Source organism: Diachasma alloeum, unplaced genomic scaffold (genome assembly GCF_001412515.2).
Source record: "Diachasma alloeum isolate Michigan unplaced genomic scaffold, Dall2.0 Dall_scaffold_00711, whole genome shotgun sequence".
Classification (NCBI taxonomy): domain Eukaryota; kingdom Metazoa; phylum Arthropoda; class Insecta; order Hymenoptera; family Braconidae; genus Diachasma; species Diachasma alloeum.
The window spans coordinates 639,119-665,244 of NW_021680842.1; the positions used below are offsets into that span (position 1 = coordinate 639,119).

At 36.4% G+C, this 26,126-nt stretch overlaps 3 protein-coding genes across 3 annotated transcripts; 1 reads left to right on the forward strand and 2 right to left on the reverse strand.

Moving 5' to 3' along the window:
- Nucleotides 1-1,488: 1,488 nt before the first annotated feature.
- On the forward strand, nt 1,489-7,047 carry LOC107044299 (N-alpha-acetyltransferase 25, NatB auxiliary subunit). Its single transcript, XM_015266110.1, has 5 exons — nt 1,489-1,691; nt 1,829-1,980; nt 2,809-4,448; nt 5,034-5,664; nt 6,647-7,047. The coding sequence occupies exons 1-5, from the start codon at nt 1,628-1,630 to the stop codon at nt 6,869-6,871; spliced, it is 2,712 nt and encodes a 903-aa protein (XP_015121596.1). The 5' UTR covers nt 1,489-1,627; the 3' UTR covers nt 6,872-7,047.
- A 1,512-nt stretch (nt 7,048-8,559) lies between these two features.
- Nucleotides 8,560-9,211, reverse strand: LOC107044303 (heat shock transcription factor, X-linked member 4-like). Its single transcript, XM_015266116.1, has 2 exons — nt 8,786-9,211; nt 8,560-8,700 (listed from the first exon to the last, which is right to left on the reverse strand). The coding sequence occupies exons 1-2, from the start codon at nt 9,209-9,211 to the stop codon at nt 8,560-8,562; spliced, it is 567 nt and encodes a 188-aa protein (XP_015121602.1).
- A 4,008-nt stretch (nt 9,212-13,219) lies between these two features.
- Nucleotides 13,220-25,847, reverse strand: LOC107044300 (tyrosine-protein kinase transmembrane receptor Ror). Its single transcript, XM_015266112.1, has 7 exons — nt 25,784-25,847; nt 18,552-18,865; nt 17,348-17,491; nt 16,032-16,194; nt 15,609-15,892; nt 15,361-15,534; nt 13,220-13,915 (listed from the first exon to the last, which is right to left on the reverse strand). The coding sequence occupies exons 1-7, from the start codon at nt 25,845-25,847 to the stop codon at nt 13,448-13,450; spliced, it is 1,611 nt and encodes a 536-aa protein (XP_015121598.1). The 3' UTR covers nt 13,220-13,447.
- Between the last annotated feature and the right edge of the window lie 279 nt (nt 25,848-26,126).

Sequence of the window (26,126 nt, forward strand, 5' to 3'; positions counted from 1 at the left end):
CAGATGATTTGCCATAATTCCGCAATTTTTCTTCAATAATTTTTATTTAAATTCATTTTGAATTAGTCTAATGCACTTATTGAAATAAAAATAACGAATATTTTTCATCTATAGGGGAGGGTGGGGTAAAATGGACACTTTAGACTTGTTAAAAATGATGTATAACTCAGAAACAAATTTATCAATTGAGCTCTGTTTAAGCTCGTCACAAAGCGAAAAAGTTGTTCTTTGTATTGAAAAAAAAATTATTCAATTTTATCAACATTTTAACCCCTCATTAACATTTAAAAAAAAGTCAAAAGTGTCCGTTTTACCCCAGCCTCCACTACAGATAAAACTATTTTTTCGGCCTTGTGACAAAAACATCTATTTTTCTTAATTTATAACCGTCACAATTCGAAATTAGTTATTGCCGTCATTATGCATCTATACACATGATTTAACAGCAGTTTGCTTACAAATTACTTATTGTGATCATCATTTTGAGTTAGAAAATTTACGTGTCACATGACCGTTATTTTTGAGATCGCCTCATTTAACAAAAAAAAATTATTCTTATATTTTACTGAAAGGAATTACTATAATAATAAATAATAATAATAATTGTAGTCATTTTTGCGATTGCGTCATTTGACCAAAAACAAAAACTATTTTTATATTTTACTGAAAAGAATTATTATCATCTCAAATAATTGATTTTTCAGCTTTATAATTATTATATTTTTCATCACGCTGTGATGAAAAGTGAACTTTTCGGCACGCCTAAAAGTCCAATTTCCGCCACATTGTGATGAAAAATATTGTTCGTAACTCGTGAAAAAGTGTTTTTTAGCTCGTGGGATTATATCACGAGCCGAAGGCGAGTGATATGAACCTCCCACTCGCCAAAAAACACTGTTTTGCACTCGTTACGAAATATACTATTTCATCACGCTGTGACGAAAAGTGAACTTTTCGGGACACTCCACGTGCCTAAAAGTCCAATTTCCGCCACATTGTGATGAAAAATATTTTTCATCACGCTGTGACGAAAAGTGAACTTTTCGGGACACTCCACGTGCCTAAAAGTCCAATTTCCGCCACATTGTGATGAAAAATATTTTTCATCACGCTGTGACGAAAAGTGAACTTTTCGGGACACTCCACGTGCCTAAAAGTCCAATTTCCGCCACATTGTGATGAAAAATATTTTTCATCACGCTGTGACGAAAAGTGAACTTTTCGGGACACTCCACGTGCCTAAAAGTCCAATTTCCGCCACATTGTGATGAAAAACACTTTTTTGCACTCGTTACGAAATATACTATTATAGTATCACTATTATTATCATTATTATTATTCTTATTATGATAATTATTATTATTATGATAATTAGTTATTATGATATTATGTTATTATGATAATAACAATAGTCATTTTTGAGATTGGGTCATTTGACAAAAATGACGGTCATTTAACATCATCCAACCGCGAGTCAATAAACCCTCCCCGTGTTCCAGCGTTCCCCGTGTTTTATGCCCGAGCAATCTTAAAATTACGGATATTTTCGGTTTTCCATGGTTGAAGCGAGGGAGCAAAAGCCCCCGGACGATGGTTGTACATTTGAAATAAGAGCCAGTGGAGTATTATGATGGCGTCAAAAGCCCATGTGGACAGTACTGTGAATGAACGTCGTCTTCGTCCGATATACGGTGAATCTCAGTGCATCAATAATTCCTTTTATCCGATTAAATTGTCCCTCACTCGCGACGAAATTTTGTTTACGACTGGGGAAACCGGTGAGATAGGTTATGTAACTTAATATCCTCGTTTTTTGGAATGGTTCTAGATTGGCTGGACAATGGGAGCAATAAAAAGGCACTCCAGGAGGCGGACAAGGTCCTCAGGAAGCAGCCGACTAATCAGTGTGCCAGGGTACTCAAGGCCCTGGCCCTCTTGAGACTGGGGAAGGAGGACGAGTGTCAGAATATAATGGAACAGGTGAGAGAAAATTTCATCCCTCGGCAGGGTGATGACAATACTCCGGGCAGAAGGGGTAGGACGTCATGGGGGTCGAGGGGGCAAAACGGACACTTTCGAATTGAAAAAAATTCAATTCAATTAATTTTGAATTTAACGTTCAATTAAATTCAATTGTTGATGGGATGGAATAACTTGTTCTCTTTGGAGAGTACTTCTTTCTCTTCATAATGAGCCCAGACTTCACAATTGATCAATTTATTCCTGAGGTGAATTTTTAAACAAGTGGGAAATTGATTTTGTGTTGTATACAGTAGTTATTTTTGCTAATAAATTAGCAATATGAATCCGAATGGTTATTTTGCACATCATTTCCTTCTATCATGTACAGTTCATTGTTTATTTCATTTTATTAAATTGTTAATTAAACTTAGTTGAATGTTATCATCATCTCATGTTATCATCATCATTATTCTTATTATCCCTTTCTTCTGCACAACCGATTGTCTTTTTCACGGTTCTATCTGTCCCCTCAGCCCTTCAATAAAATTTTAATAGAAAAACTCTGTGGTCAAGCGGTTTAAGTCGACTTAATTCTTAACTGAGTTTTCGAGGAATATCTCCAAATCCAAGGGAGATAGCGAAATTTTCGTATCCATCTTTTTCGAAGCTCTTAATATGCTCTACCAAAAAGGTCATGACAGAAATTTCGCTATCTGCCTCAGATTGCGAGATTTTCGCCGAAAACTCACGAATACTCAAAATCGACTTGACCCGTTTGACCTCTTCGCTACCGAAACAGTTGTCCCATGCCGACAAAAGCGATTGACCCCTTCTTCCCCTCCGCAGGTCCGCTTCGAAGTTCCCTGCGAGGACTCCACTCTCCAAGCCATGAGCATCTGCTACAAGGAGATCCACCAGCCCGAGAAGATCCGCGAGGTCTACGAAGCAGCAGCGAAGGCAGATCCCCACAACGAGGAGCTCCTGACGCACCTGTTCATGGCCTACGTCCGCCTGGGAGACTTCAGGAAGCAGCAGCAAACAGCCCTGGCGCTCTACAAGCTGAAGCCCAAGAACCCCTACTACTTCTGGGCAGTGATGAGCGTCGTGATGCAGGCGATCCAAGCAGACGACAAACTCGCGAAAGACGTGATCCTCCCCCTGGCAGAGCGAATGGTCCTGAAGCTGGTGAACGAGGACAAGCTGGAGGCCGAGCAGGAGGTCCAGCTGTACTTAATGATCCTCGAGCTCCAGGGGAAGGACGAGAGTGTCCTGGAGGTTCTCAACGGCCCCCTCTCCGACAAGCTCTCAGGGGTGCCCCAGCGAAGAGCCAGTCTACTTCTGAAACTCGAGAGACACGAGGAGGCAACGAATGCCTTCAAAAAACTGATAACCGAGGACTCCGACAACTGGGCGCACTATTTAGATTACTTAACATCAGCCCTGCAGCACCAGAAGCCGACAGAGTGCCTGGAATTCCTGGATAAAATAGGTGAGACCTCGTGGAAGAAGGTGAGAGGCCCTCAGTTGGGTAGATTCGAGCTCCTGAAACGTTGCACTTCAGCTGAAATTAATTTGCGAGAGGTGATTGACCCTGTGAAGCTCATGAGAGGATACTTCGAGCAGTTTGGGAACAAGGGCTGCATCGTGGGGGACCTGAGGCTCTACCTGGACCTCCTGAGCGAGGACGAGAGGACTGAACTCTTCAGGGGAATTTCAGAGGACGTTGGGGTGACTGATGAGGTTTTACCGACGTCGACAGACCAAATGCTGAGACACATTCATCTGGAGGAGCTCAGACGAATCTGTGGGATGCATCACTCACCCAATCTCGATGCTCAGGGCAGGGAGAGTCTCGTTGAGCGACTCTGCAAGCTGTACGAAGTTGGAAACAAACTCTGTCCATCTGACGAGAGATTACCAACTGACTTCGCCCCCTTTGACTCGTACATTCTTATTGCCTCGCATTTGCTGCTGCAGTTGTGGTACGAAAGCTCAGGGGCTGGATATCTTTACAGGGCTATGATGCTGCTGGAGAAGGGATTGGCCACTAGTCCAGCCAATTTTCATTTGAAGATAATGCTCGTGAGGGCTTATTTGGAGGCTGGGCTGATTGGGGCTGCTAATCATGCTTATGAACTGCTCGATGTCAAGCAGATTCAACTGGATTCACTGGGGTATCTTCATGTACCTCTACTCGCTCCCATGGGACATCTGTCAGGGGCTGCCAGCGCTCTCGATAATGCTGTCAAGTTCTTCATTGCTAATTATAAACACAGCGCTGATCGCCTGACGTTTGCGTATAAGTATGGGAGCTTTGTGAAGATTCAGGAGTTTGTGGAGTTGAGGGAGAGACTCGAGAAGTCCCTGCACTGGACTACGTCCACTGTTGATAAAATGCTGCTGGAGATCAGCTGGTGCGAGAGCTGCAAATCACTCTCTGGGACGCTGGCGACTATGAGGATACAGCCCCATGAGGATGCCATCAGGTGAGTTTTTTGAGAATACGGGTTTTATGGAATGAGAGAAAATAACTCTTTTTAACTTTTAATGTTATTTATTGCAAGAAACGTGCGGTCTTGCACATGGCCAGTGCCCGAGGACCTTCAGCCTAGGAGAGAACATATTTTTCTCAAAATTAGTAGAATTGAATTTTTTTATACAACTTATTTTGTTGGAATTTTCTGGTTTTTTAATGAGAGGAAAAAAGTAGAGTCAAGAAAGCAGATTTTATTGAAAAATTTCGGAGTCTTTCAGTGCGAAAGGAAATATTTCGTAGGGAAAATCAGTAGAATTTGATTCTTCTAGGAAACTTGTTCTATTGAAATATTTCAATTTAATTCAATTTATTAATTTAATTCAATATTTTAATTAAATATAATTCATCAAATTAATTCGTTTTTTGAAATCGTTATTTAAAATTCAAAATTTGTAAGCTCACTAATTTGATAATAGCAATGGTTAACACAAATTTATTAACAGAATTTCGAGAAAAAAACTCCACTCAAAATAAAATTCAAAGAATTCCCTGAAAGGTCGCCTAACGAATTTTCCTCTTCTTCTTGTCTCCAAAGGTGGGATTTGCTGCGGGACAATAGAGACTTGGAGGTCGTGGTTGGATGGGAGCCCCTCACGAAGAGCAAGGACCCTCGCAGATACGAGGACACACGCGAGTGTATGCTCGCGATTTTAGCCGCTAGAAATTTAATCCTGAGGATTATCGCTGCGACTGCTGAGCAGGACTCGTCGTCCCTCCTCGCTAAATTATCGGGGGAACTGAAGAGTCTGGACAGCGAACGAGTGACAAAGTGTCTGGAGAAGTTCGAGGTTGATAAGAGAATCAGAGTGGACAATCAAGTGATTCCGTTGGACGCCGTCGAACGTTTGAAGGAGGCACACGAGTCGGGTCAGTTGAGAATTATAGCTAGACTGGCCGAATCATTTGCCAAAGTGTCGAGACCTGATGAGGAGAGCATTCAGGGAATACAGAGTGCTGCGTGCTTGGAGCCACTCAGCGTTGGTGAGGGGATTGTTAGTTATAAGGAATTCATGCTCAGGGCTGCGACCTGTGGAGAGACTCTCGCGTTTCTAGGGGCCATGTGTGTGGAGTACTCGAGTCAGTTTCATCCGCAGATTGGAAACAGGAGGAACAGAAAGAAGAGCCATAACAAGGAAATTTCAGCGATTAACAACCATGATGTTCAGGTAACTTACAATAAAAAATATTTTCTAAAGAATTTCTGAGGATTTTTGCCTTTTTAGAAGGATTTTTACAAAATAAGGGGTTTTTCTATTTATTTAGTTATTTCAGTGTTTATTTATTCATTCATTTCTTTATTTATGAGCTGTAATGAATGAATGAGGGAATAAATAAATAAATGGAAGTGGGAATAAATGGGAAGTCATAATGAGGACATTTTTACGATTAACTGGATTGATGTGTTGCTAATTCGCAATGAAAAATGTTTAATAAGAATTTCTCAGAATTTTTGACATTTGAAGGTATTATTTTTAGAAGATAATCTGCATTTTTATCTCCATTTCTATTTAATTAGCTTTTTCGGTATTTATTTATTCATTCATTTCTTTATTTATGAGATCTAATGAATGAATGAGTGAATAAATAAATAAATGGGAAGTCATAATGGGGAAACTTTTACGATTAACTGTCATGATGTTGAGGCGACTCATAATGAAAAATGTTTCATAATTTCTCTGGATTTCTTCCATTCACAGATGGTTTTAAAAAATAATCCTGTTCTACAGAATTGCGATTGGAACTGTATATGACTAAAAAAATGTTTATCTTTCAATGTAACTTATTCCTCTTGAATTCTTTCTATAAGAATTTTTCGACACGAATTTTCTAACCTTTCTTCCTTTCATTTTAGAATGAAAAACAATCAAAAACCCGATGGAAAAAATTGGAAAATTTATGTTGAAGAATTTTTATGGAAGAAATTTTAGGAGAATAGAAAAAGAATATAATATAATATACGAATATATATTATTATATAATAATATATTGTATATTATATTAATATTAATATAATATATTTCAAGAGAATGAATTATAAATAACGAATATAATATAATAAGTAATAATAATTCATAAGAATTCTCTAAATTGTTTTCCTCATTTTGTTTATGGATCATTCATTAATTTTTTTCATTCTTTTTTTTGCAGAGTTGGACAGAAATTGGCCATTTACTTGTCGAAAAAGCTCAAGGACTAGAGTCAGTCCTCACAAATCTCGAGAAAAGAACCCCAGAAACGGGTCTCGACATAGCTTTATGCCAATCAGCAAATTCAGTTCTGGAACATACTCAAGAGAGCATTAAGGATAGCTGTCGACTGCTGAAATCCCGTCTGAGTCTCACCGTTAAACTCCTGAATAGTCTTCGCAGCTGAAACTCCACCATTTCAATTGTACAAACTTTATTCAGACTTGTGAGAGGAAAAAATATCGCTCATTACCATCCTAAAAGCCTCATACTGTTAATAACTTCAATAATGTGTACATAAGCCTAGTAGGTACTTCGCTGTCATCAATGGAAAAATTGGAAAAGAAAAATGAAAGATACGTAATCGGAAATATTGTTGTTTTTATTGCTGCTTCCCCAAGAATTTTAATTTATTTTCTAATAAATTACTTTGATTTATCATCATCCTTCACTGCCATACGTTCGTTTATGAATTTTTCAGTGGAAAAACCCGGCAAAAAATATAGGAAAAGTTATGAAAAATCAGAGGGGTTCTTTCAAATTTATTTATTAATTGATGAATTTATTACGTTCACACGATCGAAAATAATGAGGATGTTTTTACTGCAGCTTCTCCATGACTTTGAATTCATTTCCTGTATATAAATTATTTTGATTTACTACTCTTCACTGCCACAGTTTATTGATGAATTTTTCGATGGGAAAACGCGTAAAGATCTCGTTACGCTCGCCAACCCCCCTATGACCCTTGTGACTTTTAATCTGACCCTCATTATACCCCTCGTGACCCTGGTGATCCTTGGTTTTGACCCCCATGACCCTTATTTGGACCCTTACTCACTTTCGTGACACTTATTTAGGCCCTTAATCTGACCCTTGTGACGCAAATTTTGATCACCAGAAGTCGATTTGGATTACTGTAATATAGAGATATATGGAGGCCCTTATTTTGGCCCTTGTGACCCTTAGTTTGGTCTAATGACCCTTATTTTGACCCTAGTGATCGCGATCCTGGCCCTCATGACCCTTATTTTGACCTTTGAGGTCTTAATTTTGAATACCGAATTTTCACGCTCATGACCTCCACGATCCTTATTCTGACCCTGTTACCCTTATTTGGACCCTTAATCTAACCCATGTAACCCTTAATCTGACCCATGTGACCCCTATTTGGATCATTATTCCGACCCTCATGATCCTTAATATGATCCTCGTGACCCTTATTGAGACCCTCATCTTTTATTGATACCCTCATGACCCTTAAACTCACGTTAACATTATGACCATTAATCTAACCCTCATGACCCTTATTCTGACCAACGTGATCTTTATTCTGACCTTCGCGACCCTTATTTTGACTCTCATGCCCCTTATTCTGACCCTTGTGACCCTTACTCTGACCAATGTGATCTTTATTCTGACCGTCGCGACCCTTATTTTGACCCTCATGCCCCTTATTCTGACCCTTGTGACCCTTATCCTTACCTTCGCGACCCTTACTTTGACCCTCATGATCCTTATTGTGACCCTCATGACCCCTAATTTTGGACTCTTAATTGCGAGTACCAAATTTTCATCACCAGTCGATTTTTTTTTATCGTTATCGCACCATTCTACCCGGCCGAGATTTGAACTCGGAACCTTTCGCATGTGAGGCAACGAACTTACCCACTGCGCCAAGCCACCGGGCAGCAGTCGATTTGAATTTTTATAATATAGAGAGATTTTAAATCCAATCTCTCAAATTTATTATTCAAAAAATCAACGAATCAACATCATTTGAAATTCCATTTGTTTACTCAATTCTAACAACATCGACGCATTTGTCTCTTCTCTCTCCTCGGTCCCATATTTTTCCCACTGCCGATCTCTTCCTCAATGAAAGTAATTATAAACCTGCAGATGGGAAGACGTGGAGGGACAGAATGGGCTTGCGTTAGCGTTAATCACCTCCACATGCAATTTTCTCCTCCGATAATCGTCAACTGCCTGCTCCAGTGCCTTCGTCAGTGCGACCTGCAACGAAGTTACAACACTGCATTTGAAATTTTCATTTACCCCGGGGAAATTACAAAGCCACAAATTAAACATTCAAACGAACCTGACACATTTTCAATCTTGAACTTCCCTCCGCTTCGCTCGCACTTTTGATTTTCTTTCCCTCTTTCTTCGACTTTCTCGATGCTTTTCGGCAAACTTTTTTCACCAAGTCCTCACGCTCACGCTGGAAATTCTCATGCTGAAACTCGTGCACATCCGGATTACGCGAATTACACAGGGGATCACGATTGTGTGATGTCACTTTACGAAATCCATAGAGATTTAGCTGGCGGATGAAGCTCGTAACATTGCTCGTTTTGAAAATTGAATTTTTCGGGTCGAGGTACTCGTCGTGAAATTTTTTGTAATCCAGGAGAATACTGCCACCGCTATTGCTCCAGCTTATGGCGCCGCTGGTGCATTCATTCACTATTCTCCACAATTTTTGGGGAAAACGAGTCGAGAGTAACAGGCAATCGTCGTACATGGTTTTGTGTCATTAGACGTTTGTCTTCTATTTTGTTTGAGGGTCGGGGCCGGAGGGGTCGGTCGGGACAAGTGAAAATCGAGTCGCGTTGGCGCCGCGTTTTGTTTATTTGAGCTTTTCCGCTATTTCTTCGATTCGGAATTTGTTGCTTTTTAATGGTATTAAAACAAACATTTTAAGGTATGATTGAATTCATTTGAGGCATGACATTCAAAGATATCCCCGGAATTCTGATTTTCAAAAAATACAAAATTTTTGCAAATTTTCAAATAAATCAAAATAACGATTATTGCTATCGCCTTTACCTTCGAACTCAGTCAAAAGGACATCCAAACAAATTTTTAAAGCCGTCATTCAATCAATTCAGAACATTTTTTTAATTATCGTGGGACAACCGATTGTCGAAAAAAAAAGAAAATAAAAAAAACTAATTGATGAATTAAATTTTAATTAATGGCGATTAATATGGGTCAACAATACTTCGACTTAATGACATTGAAACAAATATTTTAAGCTACGATTGAATTCATTTGAAGCATGATATTCAAAGATATCCCCGGAATTCTAATTTTCAAAAAATACCAAATTTTTGCAAATTTTCAAATAAATCAAAATAACGATTATTGCTATCGCCTTTATCTTCGAACTCAGTCAAAAGGACATCCAAACAAATTTTTAAAGCCGTCATTCAATCAATTCAGAACATTTCTTTAGTTATCGTGGGACAACCGATTGTCGAAGAAATTCGAAAATGAAAAAAACTAATCGATGAATTAAATTTTAATTAATGGCGATTAATATGGGTCAACAATACTTCGACTTGATGGCATTGAAACAAATATTTTAAGCTATGATTGAATTCATTTGAGGCATGACATTCAAAGATATCCCCGGAATTCTGATTTTCAAAAAATACAAAATTTTTGCAAATTTTCAAATAAATCAAAATAACGATTATTGCTATCGCCTTTATCTTCGAACTCAGTCAAAAGGACATCCAAACAAATTTTTAAAGCCGTCATTCAATCAATTCAGAAAATTTTTTTAGTTATCGTGGGACAACCGATTGTCGAAGAAATTCGAAAATGAAAAAAAAAATCGATGAATTAGATTTTAATTAATGGCGATTAATATGGGTCAATAATACCTACATTTGAAACAAAAATTCAATTCCATCCAGTCGTTAGCGAACAATTGGAGAAAAACTTTGTTGCATACGTAATATTTCTAATTTACGAGTAAAAATATATCGACTGTGTTGTGACGAAAGCAATTTTCCACTTGTTTCGAACTTTCAAAGGTCCGAGAAACTTTTGAAATGCGGTGGCCACTGGTGCGGTTGGAGGGGGAGGGGGATCGTTGGGGTTGAGTGAGGCTGACGATAACAGACCGCACGGGGTGTTAACAGTTGAGAAAACTAGAGAACTAAACTGCGCAGTAATAGGAGAGCAAATGGATTTCAATGATTAGGCATCAATTTGTTTGTCTGCAAGTGTGAAACATTTCTATTAAAAATTATATTTATTAGCTTTTGGCTGTTTTTATTGAAAAAATACACACCTTTTTTGAGCATTTCTTCAATAGAAATGATCAAAAGGAAATTTTTAGCAGGAAAATACTCTAATTACTCTGGACTACGAAAATAAAAATTACCAGTCGCTTTTTTTGTCATCAGAAAATATTTATTTCTTCGGTGATAACTTAGACATATTCACAGTGCATCAATCAAATATAAAATATATATATTCTATGAGTAATAAATTATGTACAATTAAGGCAGATTGATCAATCTCATAAATAATACTATTTACTGTTCTTGCAGGTGTGAAAAATTTTTATAGAAGAACCTAGAGAATTCAGTAGACAATTCTATTGAATTTCTATTAGTTTTTGGCCCATTCTATTGCCAAATTGTATTTAAATGATCCACAGAAAAAATTCTAGAGAACAAGCCAATGGAATTTGATTTTTCTACACAACTTATTCGATCGAGATATTTTCGACCGAAATTCCTCGGCTGATTTCCCTCAAATCCTCGGCTCAAATTTTCCAAGTTTTTTTGTTTAATTTTCTTGATGAAGAGAAAGAAGAAAAATAGAATAAAAAAATTAGGAAAATTTGAGCCGAGGAAATTCTATAGAAAATATTTCAGTAGAATAAATTGTTTAGAAAAATCTAATTCTATTGATTTTTTTTCTATAGAATATTTTCTATTGAATATTCCAATAGAATTGGGCAAAGACTAATGCAAAATTGAATTCGCTAGGTTTTTCTACTAAATTTTTTCGTGCGTGTGATGAAAAAATGGGAAAGTCGCATCAATGAAATAGTTTAATTTATGTTACTATAGGTTTTGTCTCATCGATTGCTTCCATAATTTTTCATCCGTTCTTGAGAGGAAATTCTTTCTCTTGATACCGTCAATGCAGCCGTTTCCGACATAGAAATTAATTTTTTAAATTCGGGTTTCATGAATTCAGCAGCGAAGCGATCAGTTTTCGACGAATATCTCGAAACCTAAAGGAGATAGCGAAATTTTTGTTATAACCTTTTTTGTAGTCCTCACTCCGCTCCACAAAAAAGGTTATTACGAAAATTTCGTTATCTCTCTTAGATTCGGAGATATTCCTCGACAACTGGGACAAGAGTCAAGTCGACTTGAACTGTTTTACCGTTTAGCCACTTTTTTTTTTGAAGTACCGGTTAATTAAGTTCGTATGAACATACCTCGATTTTTGAAGACTGAAATGTGAAATTAATTTTAAATGGAAGTTAATGTGAATAGAAAATTCCAGGTGAATTTTTCCCCAATCGATCGTCTAGTATGTATTGATAATAATTTAATTTAGAGGTGCTAAATAACACAGAGAAAGTTAGGAGGAAGTTTTCAAGCTCAAGAAGAAGATTAAATACTCGAAGAAAAAAAATTCAGAAAAAAATTCAAGTCAAACCAGAACTTATGATTTAAAAAAAAATAAAAAAAAAATTTGATGGTCTAATTTCTCAAGAATTATCAAAGCTAGAATTAATATAAAAGGTGATCAATGGTGAAGAATTTTTTAGCCATTTTAAGTTCATTTTTATCGTGACAATCAATGACTCGACTGAGGTATGTTCATACTACTTTTAAGTAGTATAAACACACCTCAATTCTTAAAGATTAAAATTAGAAATCCATTTTAAATTGAAATTGATATAAATTTATTATTAACAGTAATTAATTTGGAGGTGTATAAGATAACAATTGGCAAAATAAAAATAAAAATTCGATGTCCAACATAAATTCATAACAAAATAAAATCACCCTAGTCGACCGATCGATTTTCACCTCAAAAAACAATTTAAAAATAATCTGATGGGCTAATTTCACTCGCTCATTACAGATGGAATTCATCTAAGAAATTGTCAATGGTAAATGATTATTTTTCTGGGCATTTTGAGTTAATTTTCCTCGTTACACTTAATGTCTCGCCTGAAGTATGTTCATACTACTTCAAGGTAAATTGTCCCCAAAGTGAATTGGAAAAATTTTCAAACAGAAATATTTGCAGTTGCTGAATTGAATCCCACATTTTTTCATTCTTGAGTGAATCCAAGTGTTCGGAGGACATTAATCCCTCCAATATTAATTAACCCCTCACGTGCGGGCCCTTTGCTACCAAATGTGCGCGGACAGAAATTTTTTAGAAAAATTCTAGTGCTGTCAACGTAAAATTCCTAGGGATTTCTGATCAATTTTCCGGGGATTTCGGCAAAAATTTCATTCATTAACGAGAAAAAATCACGCGCTACACATTATAATTTCATAATTTCATGAGAATTTCTCTCCGTGTGGTGGATGAAAAATGATAAAACTTGGGTGCCATGGAAATTGAGAGTGGGGTAACCTCGGAGGTTACAGCTGGAGGGGCTACAAAACCACCCAAATTTCATAATTTTTTTCTCGAGACTGAGATCTGCAAAAAAATGTGCAAAAATTCTCAATGACGCAGCAAACTCAGCCATTTCTCCCCCGAATTTTCCAATTTTTTTTCATCATTTCGACTGCTCACACGAAACACCTTAAAACTGCGCTATTCAGCTTTCGAACTGTATCGCACTATCCGCGATAGTTTCGGAAATATTCAATTGCGAAAACAGTCGTGCATGTTGGCATTTGAGGGGTTAAACCCCCCAGAGGGTGTCAGTCATCGTCTGAGGGTAAAAAATTTACAAAATCAGCGGTAACTGCTCTATTCACACACTGAAGGGGGGAAGTGGCTGGAGATACTCCTGTGGTTGTGTGGGTGCAGGTACAAGATACCCCTCCGAGTCCAGGAGATCGAGAGAACGAATTGCCACAGGTCCCTGAGGTGGCCTCGGTAAACTCCCTTTTTCCGGCATTTCCATAATCTCCCGCCCTTTCTCCAATCTCTCAAGTATCTCCGGAAATTTCAAACGATCCCGCGACTCTGATTTCCAACACTCCGACATTATTTTACATATGAATGGTGGACAATCCTCGGGTGGAATGAGCATTATACCCTGCAAAATGAGTTTAACAACTTCTTCGTTGTTGTGGCCATAGTAGGGCTGTTTACCGTACGAGTAAACTTCCCATAAGACAACCCCAAAACTCCAGACATCACTCTCGAGAGTAAAACGCCCATACATCACGCTCTCCGGGGACATCCAACGAACGGGGAGCATTCTAGATCCACCAATCTGTCGGGATAATGAGAACAGGTGAACACCAGAGGCGGGACAAGTTTCTTTCGTTGGGTACTTCATCACTTGTGCGTAATGTGAAATTTTTCACACATTGTGATGATAAATAGGGGGTGACACTCGTGGTCATGTGACCGTCATTGACGGTCATGTGACCGTCACTAACGGTCGTGACCGTCATTGACGGTCACATGACGAGGCGTTCAAGACGGCTGTCACAATTCCCCCTCCCCCTTCTGTGACCGTCACAACTTTTCAAGAAAAAATGACAGTCATTTTTCATCCATATAGATGAAACTTTATTTTTTTCTCGGTCAATTTTCAGTTGAATTTCTTTCGTATTGGCCTAATCCGCATTTTGAAATGGAAATCCCGTTTTTTTTTCCATCGCTGTAGATGAAACTATTTTGTTTTATTCATGGCCGTCACAAATTGGAAATTAGTTGTGACCGTCATTATGCAACTATATACTATTAAGATTTCAAATGTCTTTAACTAAGATTTTCAAAAATCTATAAAATATGAAGCCTCGAAGTGTTAAATTGAAAATGTCGAAAGTCTCAGTTTGAGACGTCGAGATCTCAATTTAAGACTTCTGGAAGCCGCAAGTTGAGACTTTGGATGGTCTTAATTAGAGACTTTTAAAAGTATGAATTTAAGACGTTTGAAAGTATGAACTTCAGATTTTTGAGGGTCTCAATTTAGGACTTTTGATGAAATATATAAAAATCATAAAATTTTATGAAATTTATGAAATTCGTGAAATTTTATGAAATTCATGAAACTCATGAAATTTTATGAAATTTATGAAACTCATGAAATTTTATGAAATTCACGAAATTCACGAAATTTTATGAAATTCTATGAAATTCGTGAATTTTTTTATGAAACTCATGAATTTTTATGAAATTTATGAAACTCATGAAATTTTATGAAACTTGATGAAATTGTATGATTTATAAAATTCATGAAATTTTATCACATTTATGAAATTTATGATCTGTGAAACATTTTAAAGCCTCAGTTCGAAACTATAAGTCTCAAAATAAAGCTCGTTTTTTTGTGTAAATTTCGAGTGAACTTTACGCACGCCGTGCAGAAAACAAACACTTAGGCCGAGTAAAAGAACACTTTTCCCACGAGTGTCGAACCCCATTTTCCTTCACAATGTTTCTACCAGAACGAAGCGTGCGTAAAATTTCACTTTACGCGCAAGTGATGAAAAACAAACTTTTCGGGCAAATATTACCAAAAAGTATAAACATAACTTTAATTTTGAGAATTAAAATCTGAAGTAGCAGCCGTCTAGTATAATTCTTAATAATCCTATTCCTAAATACTAATAAATACCAAAAACCCATCTAATTTCCCATCTTCTCCCCTAAATAACTTGAGTATCCAATAAAACAGTGGGAATACCATTAAAAAATGACGGTGATTACCTTATAATAGTCGCAAGTGTAGACATCCCTCGACATTCCGAAGTCGGCAATCTTGACAACTAAATCAGCCCCAACGAGGCAATTACGACAGGCAAGGTCACGGTGTACAAATCTCTGGGCGGAGAGATACGTCATACCGGAGGCAATTTGCACCGCAATCCAGTACAATGAGTCCTGCAATTGAAATTAATAATAAAATCCCATCGATTCGACTGCCTCATCGAAATTGAAAAGTTAATATTTACAACCTTAGTCAAGGGCTCGAGTCCGGCAATAGAGCAGCTGGAAAATTGTCGTGAATTGGCTCTCAGGACTTCCGCAAGATCGCCGTACGGCATGTACTCAAAAACCATCCAGGGACTGTTGCTGGAGTCCCTGAGGACGACCCCTATCAGTGACAAAATATTATCGTGACGAAAAGTCGACATTATTTCAACTTCTCTCATAAAGTCATCCTCAGCTTCGCGTGACGCTGAGTCTTTGAGTACTTTAACCGCGACAATTTCCGTTCTGTCACCGTGACAAAGTTCACCTGGCAAAGGGCAACGGAAAGAGATGTATTAGAGTTAAAGTTGAGGAGAAAAGTTGAAATGTGCTCTCGTTCCATGACGAGGGCTTAAAGCACTCGGGGATTTGTATGTGTTCGCTCGGGATTCTTTTTGCCCTCTTACCTTTGTACACCTTTCCAAAACAGCCTTCACCTACGTCGTACAGAAAGACTAAGTGGTCGCGCCGAAGAATCGGCACTTCTGGGGGTGTGCAACCGAAGTACTGAGGGTTGGCGATGTACTTGTTGGGGAGGAGGAGACTTTTCTTCAAGTTCAGGGGAGTTAGCTGAAAATATAGTTGAGGGATTATATTTTTTGGGGGAGGAAGTTTGGAATATTATTCGGGTGAAGTCGAGTTAAGGGAGACGAGTCGACAATTTATTTTATATTAATATAGTATATTAATATTTTATATTATATTGATGCAGAAATATATTAATATAATATGAAATATATAATATTAATACAAAATCTATATTTATATATATTATATTTATTTAATAATATAATAATATAATATATATAAATAAATATAATATATATAAATATAGATTTTATATTAATATACTTTCGCTTCGTTCAAATTCAAGTTTTGGATTTTTTAAATTCAAATTTAATTCATCGATTAATTTTTTAAATTTTCGAATTTTTTTGAAAACCGGTTGTCCCACGATAACTAAAAAAATGTTCTGAATTGATTGAATGATGGCTTTAAAAATTTGTTTGGATGTCCTTTTAATCGAGTTCGAAGATGAAGGCGATAGCAATAATCGTTATTTTGATTTATTTGAAAATTTGCAAAAATTTTGTATTTTTTGAAAATCAGAATTCCGGGATATTCTGATTTTCAAGTATGTGTAAATAAAATTTTTCTATCAAATTTTTATCGAAGGGCTGAGGGGAGAGATAGAACCGTAAAAAAGGGAATCGGTTGTAGAGAAGAAAAGAATTTTCCCAATTATTCTCACATTATTAAGAATAACATTTTCAATTCTAAATTAAAATACAAAAATAATTACTTTACTATTTCATGTAAAATTCCATTCAATTCCATCGTAAATTAGATTTAACATCGTTATAATTGTTAATTAGTCCCTCAGAAACTGAAATAAAAAAAAGGGAAGTAAAAATAAAAAAATCTCGACAATTTCACGAAATTTAAAAGTAAAATTGAATAAAAAGGAAAAAATCTGGATTACAATCTTTTCATGAGTGGAACATCTGGGATTATTTCTGATATTGATCGTCAAGAATTCAAAGAACTTGTCCTCGTTTTCTTATTCCCGGAATTGTTGAAGTAAAATGGATTATCAATCACTCCGAGAATCACAAATTTCCCTGGGCTCTTTCATCCCCAGAACGTCAAAGTATTGAATATCTATAGTTATCATCTTATTCCACTCCATTGATCATTAATTCTTTTTTATTGAGATACTCACGTCGAGAGTCTTTCGCTCGACTTTTTTACTGTAACATTTTCTTCTCCACAAGCAGAATATGACTGCAACGATTCCGATTAGTACCAGACAGGCTATCAAGACGCCAATCATCCCAGCGACTTTCTCGTGATGTCTCTCCTCCACCTAAAGGATGAAAAAAGACCTCAGACTAGAAAAACGCGGAATGAAATGTAAAGAAATGTTAGAAATGAAACGTTGTATTTAATGAAATGTGAAGAAATGTTCAATGAAAAATGTTGGGCAGAAAAAGTAGATTTTTTTATACAGTTTATTCTATTCAGGTATTTTCTATGGATATTTCTAGGTTCAAAACCTTTTTGATGAATCTTTTCAATGAAGTAGAATAGAAAATAATTACAAAATTCATTTCGAGGAATTCCTACAGAAAAAGTTTAAGATTGAGAATTGTGAGGCAAAGAATAATTTGTGAGTTTGAAGAATTTGAAAAGATTTTTTTCTTTTCTTTGCTTTTCTTTTCATTTTATTTAAGCGAAAGCATTTTTAAAAACTTAGTGAATTCACTAAAAAATGCCGCAGCTTATCTGTGCATTTTCAATAGAAATGTTCAATGAAAATATTGGGCATAAAAAGTGGATTTTTCTTTACAACTTATTCTATTGAGGTATTTTCTATGGATATTTCTAGGTTCAAAATTTTGACTTTTTTTTAATCAATTTTTTCAGTGAAATAGAATGGGAAAAAAATTACAAAATTCATTTTGAGGAATCGCTATAGAAAAAGTTTAAGATTGAGAATTGTGACGCAAAGAATAATTTATGAGTTTAAAAAATTTGAAAATACCCTTTTTTTTAGCGACTAGTCCTCGCAAATCATTGACCAATCAAAATCAACAATTAGTGATTAGCCAATTTAGATCCATTTTGACAAAAACAACATCAAGAAATTTTAATCTTTTATTGAAAGGGAATTTTTCCATGCGTGTCAAAAACTGCGTCAATTGTAATATAATGTAATTGATATTTAATAATCATCACGTTAAATAATAAAATACAATAAATATAGAACTGCATAATAAACTATTTGAAACAATAATAATTCTTTTCAGTAAAATATAACAATAATTTTTTCTTTAAATGAGTCACATGTCAGTGTGTTGTCTTAAAGCAACAGAAAATAAAATTCCATCCCCTTTAACGGCTCTTGTTATTAATAATTTATTCACCTGTTTAGGCACGAGTAGAGCACCGGTACTATTAGTGGCATTACCGGGAGGTGGTATGACATTAATATGTATCGGTCGTGCTTCTGTGAGGGGCACGGTGAATCGTATCGGGCACCTGAGGTCGTCAGTGGGTGTAGATAAATCATGCGGACAAACGCACTTTGAAGTGTTATTGGGTAACCTCCAGCATGCAGCCTCATCCCCGCAGATGCTTGTTCTCCCTTCACAGTTTTTGAACTTGTCCGGGCCTTCCAGTGTCGGCTGCAGACGCTCCAGAATTTCAGTCCTCCCGTTGTAGAGATCGGGAGTCGTATCTGGAAAGAATTGGAAAGTTTATGCGGGTTTTGGTGCGGTGATCCCGGGAATATATTTGGGTAGATTTCATTTTTTTGCTGACGAACGTTGAGGCAATGTTGACTGTCAATGTCGGGGCAATGTTGGGGCAATGTTGGCTGTCAACATTGAGGTAAATTTGGCTGTCAACGGTGGGACAATGTTGGCTACCAACGTGGGGACAATGTTTACTATCAACATTCCAGCAATGTTGGGGAAATGTTGGCTGCCAACATTAAGGTAATGTTGGCTGTCAACGTTGGGCCAATGTTGGCTACCAACGTCGGGCCAATGTTGGCTACCAACGTCGGGGTAATGTTGGCTGCCAACATTGGGATAATATTGGCTGCCAGCATTGGGGTAATGTTGGCTGCCAACATTGGGATAATATTGGCTGCCAACATTGGGATAATATTGGCTGCCAGCATTGGGGTAATGTTGGCTGCCAGCATTGGGGTAATGTTGGCTACTAATGTTGGGGAAATGTCGGTAGCCAACGTTGGGACAATATTGATTGCCAACTTTGGGCCAATGTTGGCTCCCAACGTTGAGCCAGTGTTGGCTACCAACATTGGAGCAATGTTGGCTACCAACGTCGGGGTAATGTTGGCTGCTAATGTTGGGACAATGTTGACTGTCAAGGTTGAGGCAACGTTGGGGCAACGTTGGCTACCAACGTTGGGACAATGTTGAATTTAATGCATCATTGAATAAAACAAAAAAAGAAAAGCAGTTTCTTTAATCCTATTTTATCGAAGTTTTAAGATAATACAGATACCATTATTCTTTTATTTGATTTAAACAAGAATTTTTACAAGAAACCTTGTACTTAAAAAAATATATCATTTCCAAGATCTGTTATTAGAATTATCAACAGGTGAATTTTGACTCATATCTCTCATCACTTGCCTTTATAATTGAATGAAATTTTCTATTCGCCAAAAAATCGACGGAAAGCGGGCGGAATGAAACAGAAGAATACAAGTAAAACGTCGTCTCATTTTACCCCCTCATCGCCAGATAGTGCGCACTGGAACTGTTCGACGTTCTACCAATTTTCTATATCGAATAAAATTGAGATTCAAATTTCCGCTGATTTTCCAACGACCTAATACGTCTTATGAGGATAAAACCCTTCCGTTGAATATTCCACGAGAATTTCCGTGGATTCAAGGCGGAATTATCCACTACGATAGCGCATAAACACGATCCCTCCGTGTACTCGGAATTACGCCATTTATTCTAATTAAGTAGGGTAATTTAGAAATGTTTGTAATTGCCTCTTGAAATTCGCTACCTGTTCTCTCTATTCATATACACTGTCAGAAAATATTAAAATTTCGCGAAGATAATTCGATGGGATTTTTCGGGAGAGTAACAGCCAGTTCGATTGAGCGGTGACACAAATGAGGGATTTTAATTTCTCTGAAAATTTTATGGATTTTATAACTTACTTGAATTGTTAATGAAAACATAAACGGGCAGTACCAAATATTGAATTTTCCTCATCTTCAGTATTTTTGAGGAAATAATTGAAACGAAATTCAAAGTTTTCATTATTTTTTTTTCAGAAAATTGTGAATTTTCAATGATGAAAGCTCTTAAAATTTCAGTACAATTGTCACTTGAAAAAAAATTGCCAAAAGTTTAACAAAAAATGTATATTCAGTATCAAATAATGCTGATTTTTCAATCAATTGAAAATTTAAGGAAACATTCACCTGAAATTTCCTCATCTTTAGTATTTTTGAGGACATAATTGAAACGAAATTCAAAGTTTTTATTTTTTTTTTCAGAAAATTGTGCATTCTCAATTTTTGCAGACCTATCACTTTAAAAAAATTCTTAAAAGTTCATCAAAACATGAATATTCAATACAAAATAATGCTGATTTTCCAGTTGATTAAAAATTCCAGGAGATGTTCACCAGAATTTTCTTGATCTTCACTATTTTTGATGAAATTCACAATTTTCATCATTTTTTTTTCAATTGTAAATTTTCAATTACGAAATTCCTTGAAATGTCACTAGCTATCATTTAAAAATATTACCAAACATTAGTACCAAATTACTCAGAATTCGCAATTAAATTAAAAATCGACGAATATATTCCCTGATTTTTCCTGGTTTCCATTACTTTCAATGAAATAACTGAACAAAAATTCACAGATTCATCGGTTTTTCCATAAAATCGCAAATTTCCAATGGCAAAATTCCTTAAATTTTCGCTGAAACCGTCTCTCACCAAAAGTTTCCCCGAAATTTCCGCGAAAAATGTTGAACATTGTACTCCCACAACTCCCCCGAAATCCCCCTTCCAAAAAATGAACAATGGACCGAGTCATACCTCAAAACCCGTTCTTTTCCATCTCCCCATTGTCAATAAAGTTCGGATAAACATAATAGAGCTTCTGGGATTTGGATTCACCCAGTAGTACATAATGCGGAATGGAGGATAGGAGACAGTGAGGGGCATTCATGTTGTTAAAGTTGCGGGGCCCCGCAACGGGTCAGAGCGTTATCTCCACGGTCAACGGAGTTGGACAACGGCTCTCGCTATGTCTTCCTCGGACTCCAGTAAACCTCCCTACCATAAACCCATCTGAGCCTTGATGGATCCCCAACGTTTTTTTTATTCCCTCTCTACTTGTTTTTTCTTAGCCATCCGCGTCCTCGGTACACGTCAGGCGCCATCATACCTATGTTATGACACGAGACATTTATTTTCAAAGCAAATGCGCCACTCCTTCCGTATTTACTCCTACGCATTCAATGTTTGAGGAAAGAAAAATATTGAGGATGAGAAAAGTGATTTTTTCGCTGTTGTTGGTGGGGGGATGGGGAAAATTCTGTCTTTTTATATAAATTATTTCAATTGTAGTGGAGATGCATGTTCTCAAAAGAGTTTTTCATTACGTGAGCGTAAAGTGAAATTTTACGCGCGCTCCTCGTGCGCAAAATCGCGTTTTCCACATCTTGTGATGAAAAATGGGGTTCGAAACTCATGGGAAACGTGTTCTTTAAGCTTCGGGAGGACAGCACTCGCCTTCGACGGGCGCCTTCGTGGTGTGCCTTCGGGTGTGCCTTCGTGGGCACACCTCCCACGGGTCAAAAATCACTTTTTTGTGGTACCCGCCTGAAAAGTGCACTTTTCGAAACGGGTTGATGTGCGTAAAACAGCTGTTTTCCGCGTAAAGCTTCGCTTTACGCACTAGAAATTCACTTTACGCACGCTCTTGAACTTTATGCACTTGGGCACAAAAACAGCCATTTTACCTCCACTACCGTTCCGTCTGTGACCTCGGCAGGTATCACAAAAAATAGGATGTGTTACACGTGTGTGCGAAAACGTGAAATTTTACGCACTAGTAACAAAATGTACTATTTTCTACTACCTGTCTGAAAAGTGGACTTTTCAAAACGGTTTAGTGTGCGTAAAACAGCGGTTTTCAGCGTAAAGCTTCGCTTTACACACTAGAAATTCACTTTACGCACGCTCTTGAACTTTATGCACTTGGGCACAAAAACCGCCATTTTACCTCCACTACCGTTGCGTCTGTGACCTCGGCAGGTATCACAAAAAATAGGATGTGTTACACGTGCGTGCGAAACAGTGAAATTTTACGCACTGGTAACAAAATATACTATTTTCTACTACCTGCCTGAAAAGTGGACTTTTCAAAACGGTTTAGTGTGCGTAAAGCGGTTGTTTTCTGCACGGCGTGCGTAAAGTTCATGAGCGTGTGTAAAGTGAATTGTCGCGTGTAAAACTTTGGTTTACGCACTGAAAATTCACTTTACGCACGCTCTTGAAATTTACGCACTCTTGCACAAAAACAAACACTTTACCCTCGCTACCGTTCCGAAAGGTAAAGTCGACAGGTATCACAAAACAGCTATTTTTGTCACAACGCTAAAAAAACTCTTCAGACGAGTGTGAAGGTTGCAGACCAAGGCGAAGCTGAGGAATGTAATGACACGAGTGAGAAAAGTTGTTTTCGACCGAGTGACGAAATAGTATATTTCGATACGAGTACGTAAAAGTGGTTTTTTGACCCGTGGAAGGTGTGCCAAGGGTCAAAAAACACTTTTCCCACGAGTATCGAACCCTATTTTTCATTACAACGTGCGTAAAGTGAAATTTTACGCACCCTCCGCGTGCGCAAAATTCCACTTTTCGCACAAGTGATGAAATACAGTATTTTCTGACACAAACCTGAAAAGTGCACTTTTCGAAACGGTTCAGGGTGCGTAAAGTGGTTATTTTCTGCATGCCGTGAATCCAATCTAGGGGTTAAGAACATGTCTTTCATCCATCCAAATAAATCAACAATTGACCGACATTTTCCAATCTGAATCATCTTCGTAATTGAAAAACGCGCGAAACTCTCAAGAAGTCAAGAAATAAAAAAATCTTTTTTATGTCGAGTTTTCAAAGGAGTTAATTTCCTGACGAGGGGCTAGGGTCGCAAGAAAAAATGGATTCATTGATAAAAAATTATTATTGAAGAGACATTAAATGATACGAATGTGAAGTTTCAATGAATCGGATAATGTGGTTTCTTCAAGATTTTTATCACCAATCGAATACTAAAATTCTAGTGTCGATAATCTTTTCAAGCTCTTACTTTCGATTTGCTGGAGAGAAGGGGAATCGAGTGGTGGGAGTTGACCTTCTCTATCGCTCTGACCCCAACGGAACGTTAAAACAGCCGGACTATCGGTCAGCTATCGCAACAAATTTCTTAGATCCCTTATTTATCATTAAATTACTGAAGTCACAAGTACAACTGTCTCGACGCATTTGTGAATTATGTCCCAGCAATTAGTTTTTTATCGTCGAAATTTTTGTGTTATGTCACTGAAGAGGCTTCACGTATTTTTAGAGTTTATACTCGACCCTCTCATAAAATTTAACACAGGCAGACCCAGAATTTCTCCGAAGTGAGGATTATTTAGAATGAAATTCCTGTCCAGTACTTGTTATTCTGTTGTTATTGACTACCCATTAACACTGATAAATTCTTCGACTTCATTGATTGCAACGCATTCCGGCGGAATGATGCCACAAAATCAGTGCACATGTAGGTCGTAGGCGGACGATGCGGGTAAACGTAATTCAGTGAATTTGTGCGCAGAAAATCTAGGGCTTATCGGTTTGAGTCCTAATGACTACGAGTTTATCAACTACTCAGATTACAAACAGTCCCTTTCACCCTTCGCGTCGTACGAAAATCCTCTCTCCGTTCTAATCTTGATGGGTTCGGCCCCTCCTGCCGTTTTTGGATTATTGATTTACGGTTTAATATAAATCATGGGTTCAGTGATAGGGCTATTTGGTTATGGGCAACGAGCTTTTACAAGAAAACTTGACTCTAACTTTAAATTTAACTCAACTTGACTTAAAGTTTAATGTTTAATTTTTTTGTTTGAGTTGGTTGTCCAATTTTAAGCAAATTGTTCCGGTGAATTGTTTATTGGGACCAAATGAATAATTTTTTTTTAAAGTTGAACTTTATTTTTATTTGCAAAAAATAAATGGTTTTTCGAACATGAACTGATTTTTATTTGGTTCGAATGAAGATTTTTATTAGTTAAAAATGAAATATTTGTTCAGATGGTGAAGAGAGTATTTATTAGCGTTTAATAATCTTTTGTTTTGATCAAATAAATTGTTTGTTTTGTAGGATTGGAAAAATTTAATTAAAGTGAATATGAGTTTATTATTTTTTAAATAAAAAAATTGTTGAAATGAGTAGAAAAAGTTTAAGTAAAATGTTGCTGCGGTGTAATTTTAATTTTACGATTGAACTGTGAAATCCTTGACGGAATCGATCGCACTGTTGAGGTAAAATACTGAAATTTCCAATTCCACTAAAAATGCAATGAAATTTAGAATTTTTAAGCATTTTACTTATATTTTCAATTAAAACGTAGATATTCAGCACCGAATCACAATGAATTTTCAATTAATTCAATTCAATTCAGTTTAAATTTAAGAATATGTATAGTTATCTAAATTCCTGGAGTAATTGAACGTAAATTTATATTTTGCATTGTTTTTTCGTCGGATTGTAAATTTTCGAAGACGAACTGCATTAAAATTTACTGTAATGTAACTGTAACTTGATAACAATTTTTAACGTTTCTAGTATTTTTTTACTGTGTAGTTAACTATGAATCCTCTTTCCGAAAACAACAAATTCAAAAATCTCTAAATACTAGACAAATTCGTCGTAAACATTAGAATAAATAGGAAAAAAGCGTAAATATCAAGATTAAGAGAAAATCACTCATAATATGAATAAATTCGGTAAATTTTCCCGCTTCAAACAACGAAATGAATAAAAACTGCAAATTAATCTTTTCAATAAAAAAATGCTATTTTTTTGTATAAAAAATACAAAATACAAAAATACAAATAAAAAGTTGTTGCGATGAAATTTCCGTCGTACGAATGAACTAGTGAATAAATTCTATGAATTTTCCCACTTCAAGCAATAAAATAATAAAAAACAAACACAAATAAACAAATTAATACAAATTACATTTTAAAAAACTAAACAAATTAAAAAACAAACAATTAATCACAAAACAATCAACAAATAAACAATTAATCATTAAACAATTAATTTGTTTATTTATGTTATTAAATAAACAAATTAATTAAATCAATTGTTTATAATATATTTGTCTATTTTTTAAATTTTTTATTTATGTTATTAAATAAACAAATTAATTTTTTAATAACAAATTATCAGAGTGAATTTGTGCCAAAGTAAATACTTCTTGCGATGAAATTTCAGTAGTACGAATGAGCCAGTGAATAAATCCGCTGAATTTTCCCACTTCAAACAATAAAATAAAATAAAACCCGATCTTATCATTAAAAAAATTACCAGACTGGATCTGTGCCGAGTTCGCTACCAGACCTCTCCTCCGCGGTATCCTTTCGCGTTTCATCGCCCACTGAAATCCCTTTCCGCACTCTTTAAACACTTTCCTAGATTATTTATCCCTTCTTCACGAAAGAGTTCACAACAATTATATTATTTGAAAAATTTAATTAGTGCGCGCGTGATAATTTGCGCGTCGGAGTGCGGCGAGGAGTATCTATTAGCTGCTGAACTAGAAATTCATGAGATGAGGCATAGGAAACATTCAACTCATTGATAAGAGTATTTTCCGCGGCAACTTCAGGGGTAAATGCACATTTTACGGGTCTTATCGTCGTTTCATTTT

What these genes read in the sequence shown, in the direction of transcription:
- LOC107044299 (XM_015266110.1), top strand. Translation starts at nt 1,628, where the DNA reads ATGATGGCGTCAAAAGCCCATGTGGACAGTACTGTGAATGAACGTCGT. An exon ending in CCCCATGAGGATGCCATCAG is followed by an intron (nt 4,449 to 5,033) that starts GTGAGTTTTTTG and finishes TTGTCTCCAAAG; the next exon opens with GTGGGATTTGCTGCGGGACA. An exon ending in TTAACAACCATGATGTTCAG is followed by an intron (nt 5,665 to 6,646) that starts GTAACTTACAAT and finishes TTTTTTTTGCAG; the next exon opens with AGTTGGACAGAAATTGGCCA.
- LOC107044303 (XM_015266116.1), bottom strand. Translation starts at nt 9,211, where the DNA reads ATGTACGACGATTGCCTGTTACTCTCGACTCGTTTTCCCCAAAAATTG. An exon ending in CAAGATTGAAAATGTGTCAG is followed by an intron (nt 8,701 to 8,785) that starts GTTCGTTTGAAT and finishes ACTTCGTTGCAG; the next exon opens with GTCGCACTGACGAAGGCACT.
- LOC107044300 (XM_015266112.1), bottom strand. Translation starts at nt 25,847, where the DNA reads ATGAAACGCGAAAGGATACCGCGGAGGAGAGGTCTGGTAGCGAACTCG. An exon ending in CTCGGCACAGATCCAGTCTG is followed by an intron (nt 18,866 to 25,783) that starts GTAATTTTTTTA and finishes AATTCTTTCCAG; the next exon opens with ATACGACTCCCGATCTCTAC. An exon ending in GACTCGAGCCCTTGACTAAG is followed by an intron (nt 15,535 to 15,608) that starts GTTGTAAATATT and finishes TTTCAATTGCAG; the next exon opens with GACTCATTGTACTGGATTGC.